At 42.7% G+C, this 22,077-nt stretch overlaps 1 protein-coding gene across 4 annotated transcripts in view; it reads right to left on the bottom strand.

Moving 5' to 3' along the window:
• Positions 1-6,957: 6,957 nt before the first annotated feature.
• Positions 6,958-22,077, bottom strand: part of USP48 (ubiquitin specific peptidase 48) — a 60,621-nt gene continuing 45,501 nt past the window's right edge. For all 4 annotated transcript variants that reach the window (XM_037880926.2, XM_037880927.2, XM_043531612.1 and 1 more), the window contains 10 exons: positions 21,288-21,349; positions 20,284-20,394; positions 19,412-19,542; positions 18,986-19,092; positions 12,649-12,753; positions 11,164-11,319; positions 10,569-10,694; positions 9,677-9,725; positions 9,322-9,348; positions 6,958-9,233 (listed from right to left, as the gene is read on the bottom strand). In XM_037880926.2, coding sequence (XP_037736854.1) covers positions 9,211-9,233; positions 9,322-9,348; positions 9,677-9,725; positions 10,569-10,694; positions 11,164-11,319; positions 12,649-12,753; positions 18,986-19,092; positions 19,412-19,542; positions 20,284-20,394; positions 21,288-21,349 — 897 coding nt within the window. In that variant the 3' untranslated portion in view covers positions 6,958-9,210. The remainder of the gene's footprint in view (positions 9,234-9,321; positions 9,349-9,676; positions 9,726-10,568; positions 10,695-11,163; positions 11,320-12,648; positions 12,754-18,985; positions 19,093-19,411; positions 19,543-20,283; positions 20,395-21,287; positions 21,350-22,077) is intronic.

Here is a 22,077-nt window from a genome sequence, read left to right on the forward strand (position 1 = left end):
TAGAATAAAGATTGCTTTCAAACCAATACAATTCTTTTATTAAAAAACAACAACCGGAAGAGAGTCAAACAAAAAACCCCCACAACAACAGTAGTAAAGGGGGAAGGGAAGGTCCCAGGAGGAGGAGGAAGGGTCCCGGGATGGCTAAAGATTTTGTATGTCCAGGAATTATACCCAACCTTCTCCTTTGGAGTACAATGCAGTGGGTGCTGTGCTTCAGCAGGGCCAAACTGCAGAGGGACGGGTGTTGAGTGCAATGGGTAGTAGGAGTCCGCAGTGCTGGACTGTGATGGGGGAGGAGTGGAATGCTACGGATATAGACTGGAGCCAGGAGGTTCATAAGAGTGTGTTGGCGGTGTCTGGGGGGAACATGAGAAACAGTTTTGCTACAGCAGCTGCAGGGGCGGGCGGGCATGGAGCTGCTCGGTTTGAAGAGCTAGTAGCATCTGGAGCGTGTCCGCCTGGCACTCCATAACCTTTAAGAGCTGCTCCATGGCTTCATTCTGGCATGCCATGTTCTCCTTTCGGTCCCTCTTCTCGCTGTCCCGCCACTCCAATTCCTGCTTCTCAGCAGTGGAGTGCATCATGACATCAAGCAGAAAGTCCTCCTTAGTTCTTCTTGGCCGCTTTCTAATTCTGCGCAGCCATTCAGCCACCAATAACAAAGAGGGAGGTTGGGCTCCCAAGGTCATCTCTGTGCAGTTTAATACTATTTCTGTAAAATACTGCGTTTGTTTGCAACACAGAGAACACTGATTCAGTGATTTAAAATACAGCCAGTAATCTCACACCTGTCACTAACTGGCTGACCCCAGGCAAGCAAACATGAGCCACAAGACCCTCCAAAATGGTGAGTAGCTGCAGGGGCAAGATACATCACTTTTCCCGGACCCTGCTGTACACTGGGCTCATGGCTCTTGGGGAGGGCCAGCACTGTAGGGTGGGCCTGATAATCATTCTTGTCCCCACACTTTCCACAAGATGTGATCATTATGGAAGATATCTCGCTGATGAGGGTCAGCAGGGAATCAAAGGAGGGTCTTCTCCAAGACTGCAGCTTCTGCCGTGGCCTCTATGTGACTCGCCTGTGTGCAGCAGTGATCCCCCTCCCCCATCCCGTGATGGCACAGTGGTGCAGGAAAGTTACCGTTAATGGGGCAAGAAACAAAGAACCTGTGACAGCAGATTGCCCAGTATCTCCATGAGAGTTTCCTGGAGATCTCCGAGGGAGATTCCCATGAAGTGAGGGAGTCAATCAACAGACTATTCTGCCACTCAGAGTAGGCATGCAGTGGGAGACAAGCCTGCTTTCTGCAACCCTCCTTTCTCCCACCAACTCGCTTCAGCGATTCCCAAAATCAGATCCACTTACCAGGGGCCGCCTCTCCTGTTTGCGCTTCGCCAAGATCTGACTGCTGTAACTGGCTAGCCTCCTCCTGGGTAGAAAAGAGCTCCTGGCTGCCTGCATCTCTGACCTCCAAATCATCCTCTGCCTCTGGGTCCCCCACTCCACATCCTCATCCAAGATTTCCTCCTTCTGGCTCATTCCACTTTAGACTGGCATGCGAGCCACCTAAGTATCCACAGTGGTGTTAGCAACGGAGGTAGAGTCACCGCCGAGTATTGCGTCCAGCTCTTTGTAGAGCCAGCAGCTCGTGGGCGCAGCACTGGAGCGGCGGGTTGCCTCCTGTGCCTTGTGGTAGGCGTTCTGCAGCTCCTTCACTTTGACCCTGCACTGCAGTGGTCCCGGTCATGGCCCCTTTCTGTCATGCATTGTGACATCTGTCCATAGATATAATCCTATGGCTGGAGCACAGCTGGGACTGGCAGCCTCCTCTCCCCAGATGCTGATGAGGTCCAGCAGCTCGGCATTGCTCCAAGCGGGGGATTGCCTGGTGCGTGGAGCAGGCATGGCCACCTGGAAAGATGCACCGAGACCACTACACACTTCACCGAGCAAACAGGAAGGGGACTTTCAAAATTCCAAAGGAATTTATGGGGTGGGGATGACGGTTGGTAACCTGAAGGCAGGGCAGTAGAATTCAAACTGATGACCAGAGAGGTGAGAACAGGCATTGTGGGACACCTCCTGGAAGCCAATCGCAGCCCTGTAATTGACCAGTCACCACGGTGTCTACACTGGCACTGCAACGCAGTAGCCCCGGCACAGACAGCTGAAACCCTCGTTGGGGTGTTTTTTTACAGCACAACTGCACAGTTTCTGCACACGAAGTGGCTTGGCCGTGTGCACACCTCGGGAGTTACAGCGCAGAAAACTGCTTTACTGCACAGAATCTTGCCAGTGTAGACACGGCCTGCCTTTGTTGTTTGCAGCATAGATGGGGGCAGGAGAAAGGCCAAGCATGGGGGCCCTGTGTTCTATTTTATACCCTGGTCCCATGTGCTAGAGAACACAAATCCAGGCATGTCTGATGGGCATTGCTGTCACCAGGCAACGTTGAGCAATTCCCCTGGTGTGGCCTTATGCTGGTGAGTCACTGAATTGTAGCTCCCTTGCTGGACAATGGCTGTTAATGGTTGTTTGACACCTGCCCGGGCGTTGGTTACTTTCCTTGGTGTTTCTCTGTAGAGCCAGTATCTGGGCACTTCCCAAACCCATTGCATATTTTAGTGACAATGATACAACACAATTCTCACAACTTCATATGCATTAATAATATACATATTTAGATAGAACCGTGACTTTCAGCAGATCATAACCTTTCCCCTGAACCTCACATAGCCTGCTTTATATGCAATATCACAATTATATATAAATGAAGAATACAGGGGTTACAGGACACTCCCCCAAGGTATAGAATGTCACAGCAGTCAGTTAAGGTGTCAAGAAACTTTATCTCTGCCTCCCGTCCTGAGGTGACATACCCAGTCAATACAGGGATAGTTGAAATCCCCCATTATTGTTGATTTTCTTATTTTTATAGCCTCTCTAATGTCCCATAGCATTTCACAGTCACTATCACCATCCTGGTCAGATGGTCAGTAGTATATCCCTACTGCCATATGTTTATTATTAGAGCATGGAATTACTATCCATAGAGATTCTATGGTAGAGTTTGATTCATCTAAGATTTTTACTTTGATTCTATGCTTTCTTTCGCATATAGTACCACTCCCCCACAAGCATGACCTGTTCTGTCCTCTGATATATTTTGTACCCTATTACTGTGATCATAAGAATGGCCATACTGCGTCAGACCAAAAGTCCATCCAGCCCAGCATCCTGTCTGCCAACAATGGCCAATGCCAGGTGCCCCAGAGGGAGTGAACCTAAAAGGTAATGATCTAGTGATCTCTCTCCTGCCATCCATCTCCACCCTCTGACAAACAGAGGCTAGGGACACCATTCCTTACCCATCCTGGCTAATAGCCATTAATGGACTTAACCTCCATGAATTTATCCAGTTCTCTTTTAAACCTTCTTATAGTCCTAGCCTTCACAACCTCCTCAGGCAAGGAGTTCCACAGGTTGACTGTGCGCTGAGTGAAGAAGAACTTCCTTTTATTTGTTTTAAACCTGCTACCCATTAATTTCATTTGGTGGCCCCTAGCTCTTATATTATGGGAACAAGTATATAACTTTTCCTTATTCACTTTCTCCACACCACTCATGATTTTATAGACCTCTATCATATCCCCCCCAGTCTCCTCTTTTCCAAGCTGAAAAATCCTAGCCTCTAATCTCTCCGCATATGGGACCCATTCCAAACCCCTACTCATTTGTTACCCTTCTCTGAACCTTTTCTAATGCCAGTATATATTTTTTGAGATGAGGAGATCACATCTGTATGCAGTATTCAAGATGTTGGCGTACCATGGATTTATATAAGGGCAATAAGATATTCTCCATCTTATTCTCTATCCCTTTTGTCCCATTGATTATCCTCATTCCATCAAGTTTCTGTGATGCCTATTATATCAATATCCTCATTTAATACGAGGCACTCTAGTTCACCCATCTTATTAAGACTTCTAGCATTTGTATATAAGCACTTACAAACTTTTCAGCTGTCTGCCATTACCTGATGTAATTGAATGGGCCTCTTTCATTTGACTGTTTCTTATCAGAGCCTACCCATATTTATCACCTTCCATCCTCTCCTCTTTACTAGGACATAGAGAATCTCCATTAACAGATCTTCCCCTAAGGGATGCCTCTGTCCAAACCACGTGCTCCTCTGCACCTGTCAGCTTTCCCCCAGCCCTTAGTTTAAAAACTTTGAACCTTATGACTTTACATACAATGTTGCCACATGTATTTTACCAGGATAATAATAATCAGCGAATTATGAGTTTTCAAATGATACCTCACAAAGCATACATTGTATAAAATTTATCATAATCTTGTAAAAGGGAACATATGGGTACAGACTGTCTCAGAGCTTTCTTTAGAAAGTGATCGAACTAAAGGGAGCTAGCTGGGATGAGAGAGAGAGAATGAAGGTATCTAAGTTTGCAAGTCTCATTAGCATCCCACTGCTTATAGCATGTGGGTGCTTCTGCGAGGGTGGGGAAGAGGGACCGAGCCCAAGTATCCGCTCAGCTGTTCCTGGCAGCCTTTCCACAGGGCCCAAGCAAGGGGCTAGTTAAACGTGCACATACACAAATCCATTTATAGCAGGAGTCCAGGCTCAGGTGAGGGAGTGATGGAGGGGATTGGTAAGTATTTGAATGAAAAAAAGGAAGTTGGGGAAGCATGACCCACAATGGGAAGTGTAAACAGCAACGGCTTTTCAGAAGTGGTAACCCAGGACTGGGATGGGAAGTGCAATAGGGCAGTTGATCCCACATTCACTTCAAAAGCCATCACACATTCATTAAATTATTTTAAACCCTCCTTCTGCCACTTCCCACTCAGATATAGCAACTCTTTCCTACCTGACATATGGAAAGCACAAATGCGCTTACTATATGGGATTATCAATGGTAGATCTGTTGTTGTTTATATATTAGAATTGGGAAGTTGACAGATCAAGCTCAAAGTGATTGTGAGGATGGAGAGAGAAATCCAAAGCTGCATCTATAAAGGCAGTTGGTGGGAGGTCAGAGCTCAGGACTGGAATCAGCCCCTATGCAGGCACAAATGCACTGGTACAGTAGCAGCAGAAGCCCAGAGATCACACAGTAAGAATGCTATTACCAGCAAGAGAGTGAGTTTGTGTGTGTGTGGGGGGGGGGGGGGGCGGAGGGTGAGAAAACCTGGATTTGTGCTGGAAATGGCCCAACTTGATGATCACTTTAGATAAGCTATTACCAGCAGGAGAGTGGGGTGGGAGGAGGTATTGTTTCATGGTGTCTGTGTATATAATGTCTTCTGCGATTTCCACAGTATGCATCCAATGAAGTGAGCTGTAGCTCACGAAAGCTCATGCTCAAATAAATTGGTTAGTCTCTAAGGTGCCACAAGTCCTCCTTTTCTTTTTGTGAATACAGACTAACACGGCTGCTACTCTGAAACAGTAAGAATGGGCCGCGTCACACTGAGCAGAGCTAGTAAGAGTTTTCCTGCCCCCATTACCAGTAGCACCAGGATACCACGGATGGGATTTGAAGCGGAGAACTGACATTTCATGTTGATGTTTTTGTTGCCATTATTTTGTATTGCAGGCAGCAGGTTGTTTTAAAACATTTTGCTGACACACAAAAGTAATCCCACATGCTTGCATGCAGCCCCAGCTCTTTTATGTGCATTTTCCACAAACTTCTCAACCATCAGCCCCCAACATTAAAATATCAGCAAAGCATGTTGTGGGCCTGGCAGGACACTCAACAGCAGGCCACGGGACCGCTGCTAATATTGCACCTCTTGATGAGGGCTCAGCTTCTTTACTCTGCACACCCGTAATGCGTAGTGATCCGCTGGAGTCCAAGCGGCACATAGGGATACCCCACTGCAGTGCTTCACGGGGTAAAATGAGGAGAAATACTGACCTGCCTCGCAGAAGGGAGACACCCCAAGACATAGTTACAAGAAGCACAACAGACACTAGATCATTCCATCTCTATGGCCATTTTTCTTAGTACACAACAGAGCACCGCAGAAGGTGAAATGCTGTCTAAACTACAGCTGAAGGGGGGTTTGTTCTGGCATGCATTAAGTGTATCTTCCTTTGATACAGAAACACCTCTGTCATGAAGGACAATTGCTTTATCAGTTATTTTCACTTCTGCAGAAGAACAGCTGCCAAAGTTTACACTACACAAAGAAGTCTTCTTGAGCCATTAACTCGGTACGCGATAGTCGAAGAGATCACAAGACCTAGAGTGAGGAAAGACTGGTTTTACTGATGTTTTTATGGTTTCTCAAACATCACCACATGCAAAGCCAGTCATTCTGCTGTAGTAGTTTCTGGACATGCAGTTTGATTTGTGTATGTGAAGGCCCATATTTAATCATAAACCTAAGCTGGAGCTGACTCGCCTTCTGGATTCACTCAGCATGGATTCTTTCACAACTATGAAGTATTTAGTACTACGGGAATGTTTCTGTAACCCTTTCTAACACATTAGACTGTGCCTCCATAACTTCGCCTCTGCAATACAACTAACGGTAGATGAGATCCATATGCCTAAGTATCTGAACAAGATTATTCAATTTAAGCTGCTGTCTCTGATATTAATTTGGGAACAGTGAATAGACAACAATGAGAAAATCAACTGGGACTGCGCTTAAGTGTTTACATGTATAGTGTTTCTTACTAGAGGAATCTGTACTATTGTTCTGCTACAGTTTAAATATCCTGAGACCCACGTGAAATTTGGTTTTTTTACTCAACTTTCCTCTTGGCTTTATTTTAGTAATCTATTGTTCCTGCCATCAAACAGTCAACTACCCACTTTATGGCACATTCAACTCATGGAAAAAAGTTTCCAACTGTGGAATTCTCAGAAATACTAGAAAAAGACGACAAATTTTACAGAAGATATCTGAACCGATCAATGTAAAAAATGCTTTATGCAATACATTAAAATATGAGAAGACAGACCATGTGTATGTACTTTAATAAGGCTTCCACAGCTCAAATGACAATTTTAGTCCAATATGTTTGCAAATACAGACAAAACAGTTAATGTGCCTTTGATCACATCTTGTACCTGTTTCCCTTGCACAGCTGAAAGATATAGCGATACCAAGGCCACTAGGTACATCTATACATCACATCTTAATTGTGTCCACTTATACATCATGGTTTACAGTTCTTCCCTGTGAAGTTTAAGAGACTTAGTTTTGGAACATTGTAATCTCAAGGAAGAGACTCTAGTAACAAAAAAACAAAAATAAAAAACAACCCCCCGCCTCCCCCCCCCAAAACCAGCAAATTGAAAAAAATATCAAATTTCCAGGGGCTATGTACATGAGTGAGTGCTTCAGTCTAAAAAGAAGAATAAAATCTCTTTCAGGCGAACAAGCCTGTTTTCAAGGGAAGTAGAGTTGCTTAATCAAGCACTAACAATAGCATATTGAACTTTTACTGAAGTCTTTACCTTGGGAAAGAATAAATTGCTCAGCTGCACTGTTTCACCTCTCTAAGATCCAGCCCTTTTATTGGATCCAAATCCCGTATCTTGAAGTACAAAACCAAGATACATTAGAAATAATCTCAGTTTTAAATCCCCTTTTCTGAATCATTTCCAAGCCATTATTTATGGCTTTATAACTGCTCCAAATAGAATATTTTATATCAATTGTTTTGCCACTCTCACTGGTACAGACCTGCTGCCTGAATTCCCTACCACCTTCCCAAAATGGTTTTGGAGGAAGGGAGGGAGGGGGGGAAAGATGGATTAAAACAGTACAGAGAAAAAGAACAAAGGTTAATCATTTTATGAAGGGGAGCTATAACTATTCTGATAAAAGGTAAATTTTAAAAAGAACACTATCAAGGGCCCATGTTTTTATATATCCTCCACGCTCCACAACTGACCCCTTAAATCTGCCTGCAATGCTCATGGGAGTGTTAAATACACTAGTTTTGCTCTAAACAGCCAATTTAAAAACAATAATAAAACACTGCCGAAGCCCAAACTGAGCAAGAGGCTATTTTGCTAAGGGAGCACAGTTGAGCATGAAGCTACCAGGAAATATTTAACTTTATTATTAAGGATACCTTGACAGTGTCCTTTTAAATATTTTAGTGGTAAACTATTTCCAGCTAATATTTAATAGGGTCAGGAAGAGATCCTTTCTGGGAATTACAGGTGGTTAAAAAAAAAAAAAATTAGTGCATTCCTGAAAACAATGAAAACAAAAGGAAAATCTCTTCACATGAAAAATGTGTCCCAAGTATGACACCTCATCCCCTTCAGTATCTCTGATTCTGATGTTCTAGTGAAGATTAATTCAACATTCCTGAATTGATCAGTAGAGCGGAAATGGATTTCTGGCTCTTGGCAGTAGCATACTGGAGAAGATGTTATCAAAAGTTGTTAAAATAGCCAACATTTCTAAAAACACGTTTCACAGAGAAAGACCATGTGATTATTAAAGTTAGGATCATCTTCAAGTTTGAAAGTGAAACTGCAAAAGGACGGGTGTGTGCTAGAGCCTCCAGAGACAGCCGAGAAGGCAGTTCCTTATACCCCTCATCTCGGTATTGAAGAGCCACTGATGGAGGCTTTCACAGGCAAGCCACAGTTTACATTTTGGGGTACATATCTGAAGTCTGAAAAAGCTAGTCATTCTTCACAATTAACAAATTCTTTACTTCCATGCTGCACTGAGAGAGTAAGAGTGGATCAAAGACAGGGTGTCTGTTAGCAGGGTGATCTCTAAAGAGTTACTTTAGGGCAGATCAAGATGTTTTTGATCTACTGTAATACTATTTCTTTATGGACAGGCGACTGTGGTAGGAAATCAGAGCAAGGAAACAGCAGAGCCTCTCCCCTTCCTCAGCTAGAAACTTCTGTCTGTAAACATGATGTATTGTTCCTGCTACTATACTTTAACTTTTGTTTTATTAAATATAAAATTTGAAATGCTCTCTTGAAGTCAGGATGTCCCTTCAGTGCAATCTGCTTTGACATAAGGCATTTGGGGCAGTCATTTCAGAACGGGTTTCTGCCTTCTGGAAGAGTCAAGCAACTGTTTAAGTCCTATATCCACCTTTGTTTTAATGCCCTACCATGTCAAAATCCTCTTCCTTTCTGGTCATTTCTCTGCTGCCAGCGGTTATAAAAAAAAAAAAAACATTAGTGTCCAAGAAGACCAGTCCCTGTAAGTGAGAAAGAAACAAAGAAGATTACATGCATTCAAGATGAAATTAAGTTAGGTTCAAAAAAATGAAGAAATAAGTGTCTTACCTTTAAATCCTTCTTCAGGCATACAAACTGAAAAGGAAAGATACCACATCAGAAACCTCTAATTACAACGTGACTTCTAAGAGAAGAATCAAGTGTTTGAATTATAGCAAATTGCAAGCTTCAACAACTTTCAGGTGCTGGCTACAGGGAAATCTTGAATGCTTCTGTCTTCTGCTAATTTCTCCTACCTTTCTCCTCCTGACTTCAGCTCCACAAATAAGCCTGTCCCAAATGCAGTACTACATGACCATAAATAATTTTTGTCAAAGCAACCAACCAGGAAAGAGTACAGTGGTAATAATGTGTTTTCACAAAGAAGAATGTTTCTAGATTGTAATTATGAAATCCTCTTTACCTTGCATAACATCATCCATTGCTGCATAATCTGCAATTGGTTCATCAGCCTGTAAAACAAACCCAACAGAACTATAAAACAACATGAATACTGGAAGTTTACTGGTCCTATTAGCTAAGCAAGAGACTCTGGCAGATGTGCATTTAAACAGGCTGGAGAAGAAAATATATGCTGCCAAAGAAAGAAGTTTTCCCAGGGCGGTTTGGGGGACAATAAAAAGAGGACTGGAAGCACTTTTGAGGCTTTAGGATCCCCACTTCAGTAATGTATCTTTGTTGAGGAAGGGCTGTTTAAGCCTGTGCTTTAGTCCCACTGAAGTCAACTAAGCATATGCCAACTGGGGCCATTGTATTTTGTTGTGCTGCATGCTTACGAAGGCATGTACATGCATAGATATGGAAGCACTTACTGTCCTTGCCCAACTTGCACCTGTTAAATTTACAAGTGCACAGGTTACTAGTGACACTAGTTAAGGCATTAGTTAGCCTTCACCATCAACAGCTCTTTATAGAGTTTAAGATTTTTCTTCCCTCAAAAAGGAGGACAGGAAATAAAGTATGAAAAATTATACTTCGATTATACAGTTCAGTGCTCAAAAATCTAAGTGTGAAAGTTGAGTGCACAACCTTAATTCTGCTGGCCTTGCGCTTATGCGCTACAGAAGCTTTCACATTCATTACACACGTATACCTTCAGTTGTAGAAAAAATGTTAACTTCTCAGATACCGTATCTCAGACAATTAAAGATAATGCATGCATCCTAGGAGGAGAGTTCTGACTCAAATACTTAACTGTGTAATCTCAATATAGTGTTAGTGTAATTCTAAGTTGATATCATTTCTGTTGCCAGTCAGCATTTCCTTTCAGCAGACCACCACAATTCTCATGTTACCTTTAATAAAATGACTGACTCTGGAATGACTCCAAGGGCGCCAAGTGTTGCAGTATCATCATTTAGTATCTTCCCATCGATCGACAAATTCTGGTCAAACGGAGCAACTGAAAATGCGTGCATGATCTGTGCCAACACAATAAAACACATTGATTTTGTGCAAAAGCAAAATATGTAAGTCACACACACACCAATAATAGTCAAAAACCATGCGTCTTAGGACACCATAAAAACAGAGCCACTGATTAGTATATCATTGTGGGTGCTACTGCCCCACCCCTTCTATGTCATCACAGAGAACCACTGAGCAGTGCTTTGCAAGAGCCCCCTTGTGCACTGCCGCCATCTGGTGCAGAAATGTGGCAGTTCTACTGTATTTAGAGCCTTCCTCATCCATGAAGTGGGAAACAAGATTTGGCTGTGAGTTACCATGACAGATCTTGGAGTATTTTATAAGTTCTTCCACAGAAAAATCTAAAACAATGGCAAAAGCTAGGAGTACAAGACATCTAGATTTACTTCCTTGTCACCATTGTGCGCTCACACACGACAGCAGAGGAGAACACTGTTTTTAGGAACAAAGGAAGTTCCTCACCTGTATTTTCAGCTCTTTCAATGTCTGGTTGGCGGAAACAAGTAGTGCCTTTTCCCCTCTGACTTTTCTGTGCCGTGTACTCCGTCTGATGCCTTGCTTTTGATAAACAATGTAGTTCTGATGGGATATCTTCTGTCGTTTCGCACCACCATTAGTCTAGGAACAAGGGTCAGAAATAGGAAGTTTGCTTACTGAATTCACTGATAATGCAAATTCTTCAATCTGCCTCTTGCCCAGATGGCCTTGTAAATAAGCTATTTAAACAAGCGAAGCCACAAAACATTAAAGTACATCTGTGATAATCAACTGATGCACACAGGCATCAGAGAGGTTGCAAGTACTGAAGGACTTGCTCAAAGATAGCCACATTTTCATTTTTAACTTGAGGACAGCATGGAGTACGGAACCACTTTTCAACATGTGTTAAATATTTAATGTTGTAGTAACCACTTCTCTCCAAAAAAAAGTACAAGGAGGAAGACACTGCCAAAATCAGGGGTAAGACAACAGTATGCCTTACCACCACTTGAAGGAAATACCTCCGTATTTCTATGCGTACCAGGAAGATCATGCATCAGTGTTAGGACAGATGTACTAGGACTAGGAATGTTTAAGAATTCTAAGCCCAAATTTTCATAGGTTCCAAACCTATGAAAGTCCTCTAGGTTCCAAGTTTCTTTTAAAGAAGGTAAGTTAAGTAAGGTAATATCTTTTATTGGATCAACTTCTGTTGGTGAAAGGTACAAACTTTCAAATTACACAGAACTCTTCTTCACTTACCTAGTGCCTCATATACTGGGACCAACATGGCTACACTGCTTTTAAAGAAGACGACTTAATATCCACATTTTGTGGGGTTCACAAAAACTACATGTTCAGTAATTTAATAAAACCTTGAACTTGGAGAGCACCTTCTATCAGAGCTTTAAAATGTGCTTTACATTTAATACATTTTCACAATGCCCCGTAAGATGTACTAACAAGGAAACTAATCAAAACAATACTAGTTCCACAACCATACTAGACACACAGGAGCAAAGAGCAATTGGTTTGTCAAATGGAACAAAAGGGTAAGGAAATTTTAAGAACATAAGAATGGCCACACTGGGTCAGACCAAAGGTCCATCCAGCTCAGTATCCTGTCTACTGACAGTGGCCAATGCCAGGTGCCCCAGAGGGAGTGAACCTAACAGGTAATGATCTAGTGATCTCTCTCCTGCCATCCACCTCCACCCTCTGACAAACAGAGACTAGGGACACCATTCCTTACCCATCCTGGCTAATAGCCATTAATGGACTTAACCGCCATGATTTTAATTTTAAGAAGGTATTACAACAATAAGCTTAAAATAAAGAAGCTTATATATTTCTGGTTTCAACTGCTAACAGTAAATATAAGAAGATTCCTGTATTGTCAGAGTTGGACACTTTGCTATCTAGAGGGAAACTCAAAATTGCAAACCTTGCAGCGTTTTAGATCTTTACCTGGTTAAAATCTGGATCCTGTTCCCCTTCTGGTTTGGCTTCTTCCCTTTCCTCTTCAGCTTCTGAACTGCTCACATTCAGTTCTGGAGCAGCTTCCTTCATTACCTGAAGTTACACAAATCACACACTGTGTAACTCTGTTCCAACAGCACAAACTCAGGTTGTCCCAGGCCTTTTAGCAAGTTCCTTATAGAGCGTTTTTAAGGGTGCTACCTTAATATAATGAGCTTAAATAGGGCACAAGGACAAGTGACCATAGTGGATAAAACGCCAACTGCCCTAACCCAGGCAGATACTTGGAGTGCATGAACCTAGGAGATAAACTAGAGCCTTGTCTCTTGGTAACACACATATAGCTTTTAACAGATTCTGGATGCTGGCTAAAATGGGAGAAACCATTGCAGAGATCTACTGCTTCCTGTAGCTCAGGAACTCTTTCCCTTTCTAGACAAAGCGAAAGTCTTTGGGGCTGGATTCTTTCCCCTTCAGCCAGCTCTTTCTCTGACCTGACCTCAGTGTGTTGAGAGAGCTGTAACGAAGAGAAACTAATATTCTCCATAAATGACACATACAGGTCAGTCGTGTGGTTGCATTTAGAAGATGGACAGAAGTGCTCATTAGTGATTTATTGGTCTGTCTGCAGTTAATCTGTAAGTAAGCTACAGATAAATAATTTATACATATCTATCCCTATGTCACTTCATGATAAATGTACCTACCCTACACTAATGTACGTATTTACACTTGTGCTAGGCTCCTCAGATAGTGTCGGAGGTTGGAATTTTCAAGGGAACTTATGGAAGTTACGCATACTCCCACCTGAATGCCTCAGAGCATGCTAACCTATCTAGGTGTATGCTTGTCCATACATGTATTTTGCGATTAAAGAAACCAGCACATCTTCTAAACACTGAGCATGATTTGCAGCATTCTCAAAGTTATTAGCAGTTTATCAAAGTTCTCATGTTTACAGAATATACAACCGTGGCTGCAAGGTGAAGAGACAAACTGCCCATCTTTCACCCTAAGTTTAGTTATAAATGCTGAATGTATATCTTTTACTAAATCTCTACTAGTTACTGCTAAGTAGCTATATCTGCCATGAACTGAAGGCAAGTGCAATGACAAATAAAGCTTAATTGATTTATGAAGCCAAATAAATGTGTTGCAGAAAGTTATTAGTTAAAATACCCACTGTTTAGTGAGCAGTCACTCCCAGGAACACACAACATAAGAATGGCCATACTGGGTCAGACCAAAGGTCCATCCAGCCCAGTATCCTGAGTGGGTGGGTGAGATTCTGTGGCCTACATTGTGCAGGAGGTCAGACTAGATGATCATAATGGTCCCTTCTGACCTTATATCTATAAATCTACCGACAGTGGCCAACGCCAGGTGCCCCAGAGGGAGTGAACTTAACAGTAATGATCTAGTGATCTCTCTCCTGCCATCCACCTCCACCCTCTGACAAACAGAGGCTAGGGACACCATTCCTTACCCATCCTGGCTAATAGCCATTAATGGACTTAACCTCCATGAATTTATCCAGTTCTCTTTTAAACCCTCTTATAGTCCTAGCCTTCACAACCTCCTCAGGCAAGGAGTTCCACAGGTTGACTGTGCACTGAGTGAAGAAGAACTTCCTTTGTTTTAAACCTGCTACTCATTAATTTCATTTGGTGACCCCTAGTTCTTATATTATGGGAACAAGTAAATAACTTTTCCTTATTCACTTTCTCCACACCACTCATGATTTTATAGACCTCTATCATATCCCCCCTTAGTCTCCTCTTTTCCAAGCTGAAAAGTCCTAGCCTCTTTAATCTCTCCGCATATGGGACCCGTTCCAAACCCCTACTCATTTTAGTTGCCCTTTTCTGACCCTTTTCTAAGGTTCCTGCTCATTAACATCTGGTGATGACACCACATGTTAATGGGCAGTAACAACATTTTGGTACTACTGATTTTTCTCAGTGTAGGATGGTTTGATACATGTGATCATGTACAAGGGCATTTAAAAAAAAAAAACTTTCCTGAGTAGAGGGCCAGTTGATTAAAAATCTCATCTAGAAATAATTTGCAAGGTCCCACCAGTTCTACCTACATGCAGATTCTACTCTAGTACTCAAAATCTGCTCATCTCTGCAGAGACAGAGCAAATTTCTGTGCATGAGAACTATGACTTTCAGCAACTCGCAAGCCAGCTGCTTCTGTTAACTCTTATACTCAACATTTAAAGCTCGATTCAAACATGCAAGGAGCTGAGCCACTCAACTATTATAGGGCATAAGCTACTATAACCATTATTAGGGCATGCATCCGATGAAGTGGGTTTTAGCCCACGAAAGCTTATGCCCTAATAAATTTGTTAGTGTCTAAGGTGCCACAAGTACTCCTCGTTCTTTTTGCTGATACAGACTAACACGGCTACCACTCTGAAACCTGTCAAGTATTACTGACTTCACTGGGCACTGAGGGTGCTCAGCACCCTTCAGAAGGCAGAGTCCCTCCCAGAATCTGGTCCTGACCAAAAGAAAACAATTCTTACTGTTCCATTTATTTTCCTCTGAAACTGACAGCAGATGGGATAAAATGAACAACAGTTCTTTCACCTTCTTTGCCCACACGGGCTAGCTTGTACGCTTACAGCTACTAGTGTAACCCCCACACGGCTCCTGGAACACTGGCCTGAGCCTCTCAGTGTTTCTTAATGACTGGTCCGCATACGGGCAGTCCCTGAGATCTCCCTGACACAGTTTAGGAAGGCAGCAAGCCAGTCCCTGGTATCAAAATGTTGAGAAACACTGCTCTAGAGGGTCCTACCCTATGGACTACATTTAACAATAATGGCTACCAGGGCCCTATGACATCATTTCCCAGCATGCCTGCAGTCAGGCATGGAGACAGAATGCATTAGAAACTCCTACTGAGGTCAAAAGGGAGGCTTCTGCATGGGGTGATCTGGACAGGCAATTTACTGGGGCTGCTCAGGGAGTCTCTGATTAACCCCCCTCCACAAAAGGGAGCCTTTGATCTGCTGTGGGATTCAGTGGATAGGTCAGGCAGCTCCAGCCCTACAGAGACCAGTATCCAAAGTGGCAGAGATACGACCTGACACCACTGACTGAGCCAACGGAGACCTCCACAGGACTCCAGATCAGGGAGCCAGCAGAGGACCCTGCCCCACAATACAACGATACAATAAAAGGGCCCCCTCTTAAGTTGGCCAAAGCTCACAGCACTGCAGCATTTATCTCTGGATTCATTCCCAGCACACATTCTACCTTTAAAAAGAATCTTTAAAAAAGGGAAGAAGGAGGATCCTGGGAACTACAGGCCAGTCAGCCTCACCTCAGTCCCTGGAAAAATCATGGAGCAGGTCCTCAAAGAATCAATCCTGAAGCACTTACATGAGAGGAAAGTGATCAGGAACAGTCAGCATGGATTCACCAAGGGAAGGTCATGCCTGACTAATCTAATCGCCTTTTATGATGAGATTACTGGTTCTGTGAATGAAGGGAAAGCAGTGGATGTATTGTTTCTTGACTTTAGCAAAGCTTTTGACACAGTCTCCCACAGCATTCTTGTCAGCAAGTTAAGGAAGTATGGGCTGGATGAATGCACTATAAGGTGGGTAGAAAGCTGGCTAGATTGTCGGGCACAACGGGTAGTGATCAATGGCTCCATGTCTAGTTGGCAGCCGGTGTCAAGTGGAGTGCCCCAGGGGTCGGTCCTGAGGCCGGTTTTGTTCAATATCTTCATAAATGATCTGGAGGATGGTGTGGATTGCACTCTCAGCAAATTTGCGGATGATACTAAACTGGGAGGAGTGGTAGATACGCTGGAGGGGAGGGATAGGATACAGAAGGACCTAGACAAATTGGAGGATTGGGCCAAAAGAAATCTGATGAGGTTCAATAAGGATAAGCGCAGGGTCCTGCACTTAGGATGGAAGAATCCAATGCACCGCTACAGACTAGGGACCGAATGGCTAGGCAGCAGTTCTGCAGAAAAGGACCTAGGGGTTACAGTGGACGAGAAGCTGGATATGAGCCAGCAGTGTGCCCTTGTTGCCAAGAAGGCCAATGGCATTTTGGGATGTATAAGTAGGGGCATAGCGAGCAGATCGAGGGACGTGATCGTTCCCCTCTATTCGACACTGGTGAGGCCTCATCTGGAGTACTGTGTCCAGTTTTGGGCCCCACACTACAAGAAGGATGTGGATAAATTGGAGAGAGTCCAGCGAAGGGCAACAAAAATGATTAGGGGTCTAGAGCACATGACTTATGAGGAGAGGCTGAGGGAGCTGGGATTGTTTAGTCTGCAGAAGAGAAGAATGAGGGGGGATTTGATAGCTGCTTTCAACTACCTGAAAGGGGGTTCCAAAGAGGATGGCTCTAGACTGTTCTCAATGGTAGAAGATGACAGAACGAGGAGTAATGGTCTCAAGTTGCAATGGGGGAGGTTTAGATTGGATATTAGGAAAAACTTTTTCACTAAGAGGGTGGTGAAACACTGGAATGCGTTACCTAGGGAGGTGGCGGAATCTCCTTCCTTAGAGGTTTTTAAGGTCAGGCTTGACAAAGCCCTGGCTGGGATGATTTAACTGGGAATTGGTCCTGCTTCGAGCAGGGGGTTGGACTAGATGACCTTCTGGGGTCCCTTCCAACCCTGATATTCTATGATTCTACCTGGGCAGGTGCCATGGAAGGAACTGGGGGTTAGGAAGAGTTGAGTGTGTTGGGAGGCAGGAAATGGTTGGTTCTGGTCAGTATTTTTTAATTAATCCTAACCCTTTCCTTCCCCAGATCCAATTTTCCTATTCTCAGCGAAGTCCTCTTTGTTGTACTGTTATTTTGGGGTTTGTCATTCCTTTGCTGGGGTTTTTGTTTATATACTTTATTGTATCTTGTGTACTGGGTTTTATACTCCTTGCAAGCAGGGGTAGAATTATTCATTTTCCCAAGAGACAGCACCTCTTGGTCCCAGGCACAGTGAGAAATCACCAGGCATCCCAAAAAGGAACTCAGGACCCAAACCCAGGAGAGGAGAGGGGAGATGCCTCTCCACGCTGCTAGCACCAGAGAAGACGCTTGAACCACACCTTGAGAGAACGGTTACTCTACTTAGGCCTAACATGCTTTAGTAGAGACAAACTAGCCAGTAACTCTTACAAAAACAGAATAAAATGTCACAAACTGAACATAATACACTGTGCAGCCACTTCACAAAAGCCTGAGTTCACAAATCTCCTGACAGCTGAAAAGGTAAATATGGTTCAGGGACATGTCGGTAGCCAACCGTTTGCCTTTCCCAGCACTATCACTCCCCTTGAATCCTCAAACCACCACACTCCCACTCTGAACAGCATGACGACGCAGGGCTACATTTAACCCAACTCATGGGCTGATGGGCACCAGTAAAATCTGTCCCTCCTATCCACTGTGCCCTCTGAAAAACTCCTAGTACAACAAAATCCTGTGACCATCCCACACGAAAGTGCCTCTATACTATCAGCTGGTTCTTGTCAGCTTTTCTGAGGAGTTTTCCTATGAGGAGTCTTGGTTTCTCACCCAGAACTATAGAGCATTAAAATACAACTAAAAGAAGACTGGAGGCTTACTGTAAGAACCTTCAGATATTTGTAAAGCAAGTTCTAGGGCCATTATTTACCCTGTAAAATGCTGTTTAGGTTTTTGGTATAGTAAATTTACAACCTAACCTTGTGTCTGATTTTTAAAAAGCATCTTAACTCACCATTAGCGAGTCATTTCACAAAGTAGAACTAGTTCCCCATGCTTATTTTTTTTCTCCCTTCTGTTCCTCACACCTTCTTGTCAACTGCTGGAAATGGCCCATCCTGATTATCACGGCAAAAGGGTTTTTTCCCTCCTGCTGGTAATAGCTCACCTTAACTGATCCCTCTCGTTATAGTGGATATGGCAACACCCATTCTTTCATGTTCTCTCTCTCTCTCTGTGTGTACGTGTACACACCCACCCATCTTCCTACTGTATTTTCCACTGCATGAATCCGATGAAGTGGGTTTTAGCCCACGAAAGCTTATAGTCAAATAAATTTGTTAGTCTCTACGGTGCCACAAGTACTCCTCATTCTCTCTGCTGAAGAGGTATCCTCAACATAGCAGCAGTCACTGAGAGCCCCATTTGCAGAATAGAGGCACAGAAACAATGCTGAGTAATTTCTCATGCAGCACGGGCATTCTCTTTGCCAATATATATTATTTGATAACTATTTTTATAGCTATCTTGGCTACCACTCAGTACAGTTTACCTTTAACAAAATTCAGTGAAGATTAGCAGTGAGAGATCAGTACCTTTTTATTATCCACCACTTTATGTACATAGATGGTGGCCTGGGTGTACTCACGCAGGTCCCTCTGCTGCTGGCATAACAATCCTTCTCTGCATTCTGGACACAGCTCTAGAAGGATAAAAAGGAAAGTATGGTTAAAATGCCAACAGATATTTTGGTGACAGTGACATTACACAAGGGACGACTACAAATATTCGCCACCTTCATGATTAAATCAAGAGTGGCTTGCACAATGGGGGTACATTCTCCAAACTCTGCATTTACTCTATAGCTGTTACTGAGAAACTGGCATCTATCTTTTCCACTCCTCCCTTAAGTTCTGACCATTTATGCTAAAATGGCAGGTCCCTCTCCAAACCCCACAAGGGAGCCAGCATCAGCTGAAAAAGCTATTCTGCAGACACTGGTGAAGATAAGACTCACTTACTGGGCTCAGAATCGAAAAGCGTGCTCTCAGGGCTCATCTCAGCAGTTTGCATTCTGATGATTTTGATAACGTGATCCACAACAAATAGTTTTTGTATTGCCTCCCACTCACTGGGCCATATTAGAGCTATACTGTGCAAAGAAACACAACATGCTTCATGACATAGAAAAACCAAACCAGAAGTATTCAATTACAGCTGTGTAGCTTAGTCATCATTAAAGGAAACACTGTGCACAAGCCTTACAAGTGCACTGGGCTCTAGGTTTCAGAACCTTTTAAATATTAAGAACAGTCTCTCTAACTCCTAAAGCAAAACTATGCAGGGAGGAAGGACTGAGATGGAAGAAAAAGTATGAAAGTGGAAGATGTGTTATGTTTAGTTCTGTGCCATTGAAGAAGCAATCCCACAAAGCATGAAATCCATTGATGGTATCTGACACTCTGAAGACAAGTCTTGTGGAAATAAAACTTTGAGAAGACCTGTGTCCATTCTGATGGTAAAGGTAAGGAAGTGAGTTTCCAGTGTCAAATAATAGTCACGTTTCAGAGTAGCAGCCGTGTTAGTCAGTCTCACTTGAGCTCGTTCAATTCCTAATAATAAATTCTACTTTACTGATCATATTTCTTTCTCCAATGCTAGCCTGCTTCTGCAGAACACTTATCACTGAACACGTATGGTACTTTCTGCATGAAGATCCATCTGAAGGTGTAAATGGGTTTTCACATCAAGGTCATTCAAAAACAGACATCTCCCAGGAAAATGTTACAGTTACAGAGAACAACAGTACTGTCCTCACGGGTCATTTGAATTACATATTCCTGGAGACGGGGAGAGAAATACCTGACAAAGGAAGAGAACAGAAGAAACTCACAGTTTAGAGTCTTCTTTGGTCATGGAAGCAAATGTGAACATGAGGCCCCCATGTGGGCAGAGAAGAGCACTGTTTCCTACTGATGATACAGGACTGCATCTTGTAGGCCTCCTGCTCAAAACAGGAGAAGGGAAAACAAATGTGTACTTAGCATGGTTAGACAGAGCTGAGTGAATTTTTTTGGCAGATAAGTAAATTTACCAAAAAAATATACATATATGGGCATGGAAACTACTCATGAATATGGGTCAAATCTGGCAAATTATTTCAGCTGAAAACAACCTGCGTTGTTTTTTTTTTAAAACATCTGAATGTTTTGAATCGACATTGTTTTGAAAAGGCTGATTTGAATCAACATTCAAAATGTTCTTTTGTTTGATCCAAACAATTTTAATTTTGGTTTTTCATTTTGGTGAGAAAAACTGATACAAAACTAGCATAATTTGGGGGGATTTTTCACAGAGCTCTAGTTAGACATCACAGGGTTATGCTATTTCCTTAACAAGAAATCAAAAGTCAGCAAATAGCACTGAAAAGAGAGATAAGTAGAGTATTTAAATTTGTGATTTTACAGAAAAGTAGCCAAAATTCAGAAGTATTAGATTGCTAGGCTCAGGGAATCAGATATTGGGGGTTTTTGATCTTGGGATGTTACTTATATCTGGCATTGCAGGGAGGATTTTCATCTCCTATTAATGACAGACTACAGAAGCAGGACGGAGTTATGTCGTTTGACCAGGATATAGCTTTAGTCATGATAAACTAATCAATATGGTATCTAACCTGACCAGCTGTTTCTCAGAACCTGTAATAACCAATACCAGCTTAACAATCCCAGTGCTTCCTTATTTCCACAAAGTCAGTCACTATACAGCAAGATATTTTAATTTTAGCATAATTCTACACTGCACTATACAAATATCATTCAGAAGTCAAATCACTACATATAAAACTAAAAGGAATAAAGGGAGTTCAGTGAAGATTTAAAATATGAACCAATTTACCTTACAAATTTCCTCCATTCTTCTACAAAAAACTGTGATACAATGTAGAGCTCATCTGTCTCCTGGAAAAACAGACTTCATTTAAATTAACCTAACAATGGAGATAGAAAAAACCTAAGTTTTCACGGTCTTTGTTATACCTGACAGGTTGTTTCAGAGTAGCAACCGTGTTAGTCTGTATCCGCAAAAAGAACAGGAGGACTTGTAACACCTTAGAGACTAACAAATTTATTTGAGCGTAAGCTTTCGTGAGCTACAGCGCACTTCATCGGATGCATTCAGTGCACACACTGTATTTTCCACTGAATGCATCCGATGAAGTGCGCTGTAGCTCACGAAAGCTTACGCTCAAATAAATTTGTTAGTCTCTAAGGTGCCACAAGTCCTCCTTTCCTTTTTGTTATACCTGTTCCCTTTCAAGATCCTAACATTCTTCACAATAACTCCATTCAAGTGTGACTTCTGAAAGCCAACTACAATAATTTGAGATCAAGTACCAAGAACATAGTACACAGTGAACCCTTGTGTTACTGCTTATATTACATTAGAAAGCTAATTCAGTTTTTTACCCAATTATCTTCAATCCATTGTATAAATCATTTCTACTAAACTCCAGCAAGTCTTATGGCGCACACAGCCTGTGATTAACCAGAAGAGCATATTATACTAACTGTAGAGTTGCAGACTTTGCTGCTTCGATGGGCAGACCTCATTGCGCACAAAAAGGGGCTACTGGCATTCTTCCATTCCACACCCCCAAGTTCCCCGTGTGCCAGCCTCACATCCCCGT

The sequence above is a fragment of the Chelonia mydas genome, chromosome 18, assembly GCF_015237465.2.
Source record: "Chelonia mydas isolate rCheMyd1 chromosome 18, rCheMyd1.pri.v2, whole genome shotgun sequence".
Classification (NCBI taxonomy): domain Eukaryota; kingdom Metazoa; phylum Chordata; order Testudines; family Cheloniidae; genus Chelonia; species Chelonia mydas.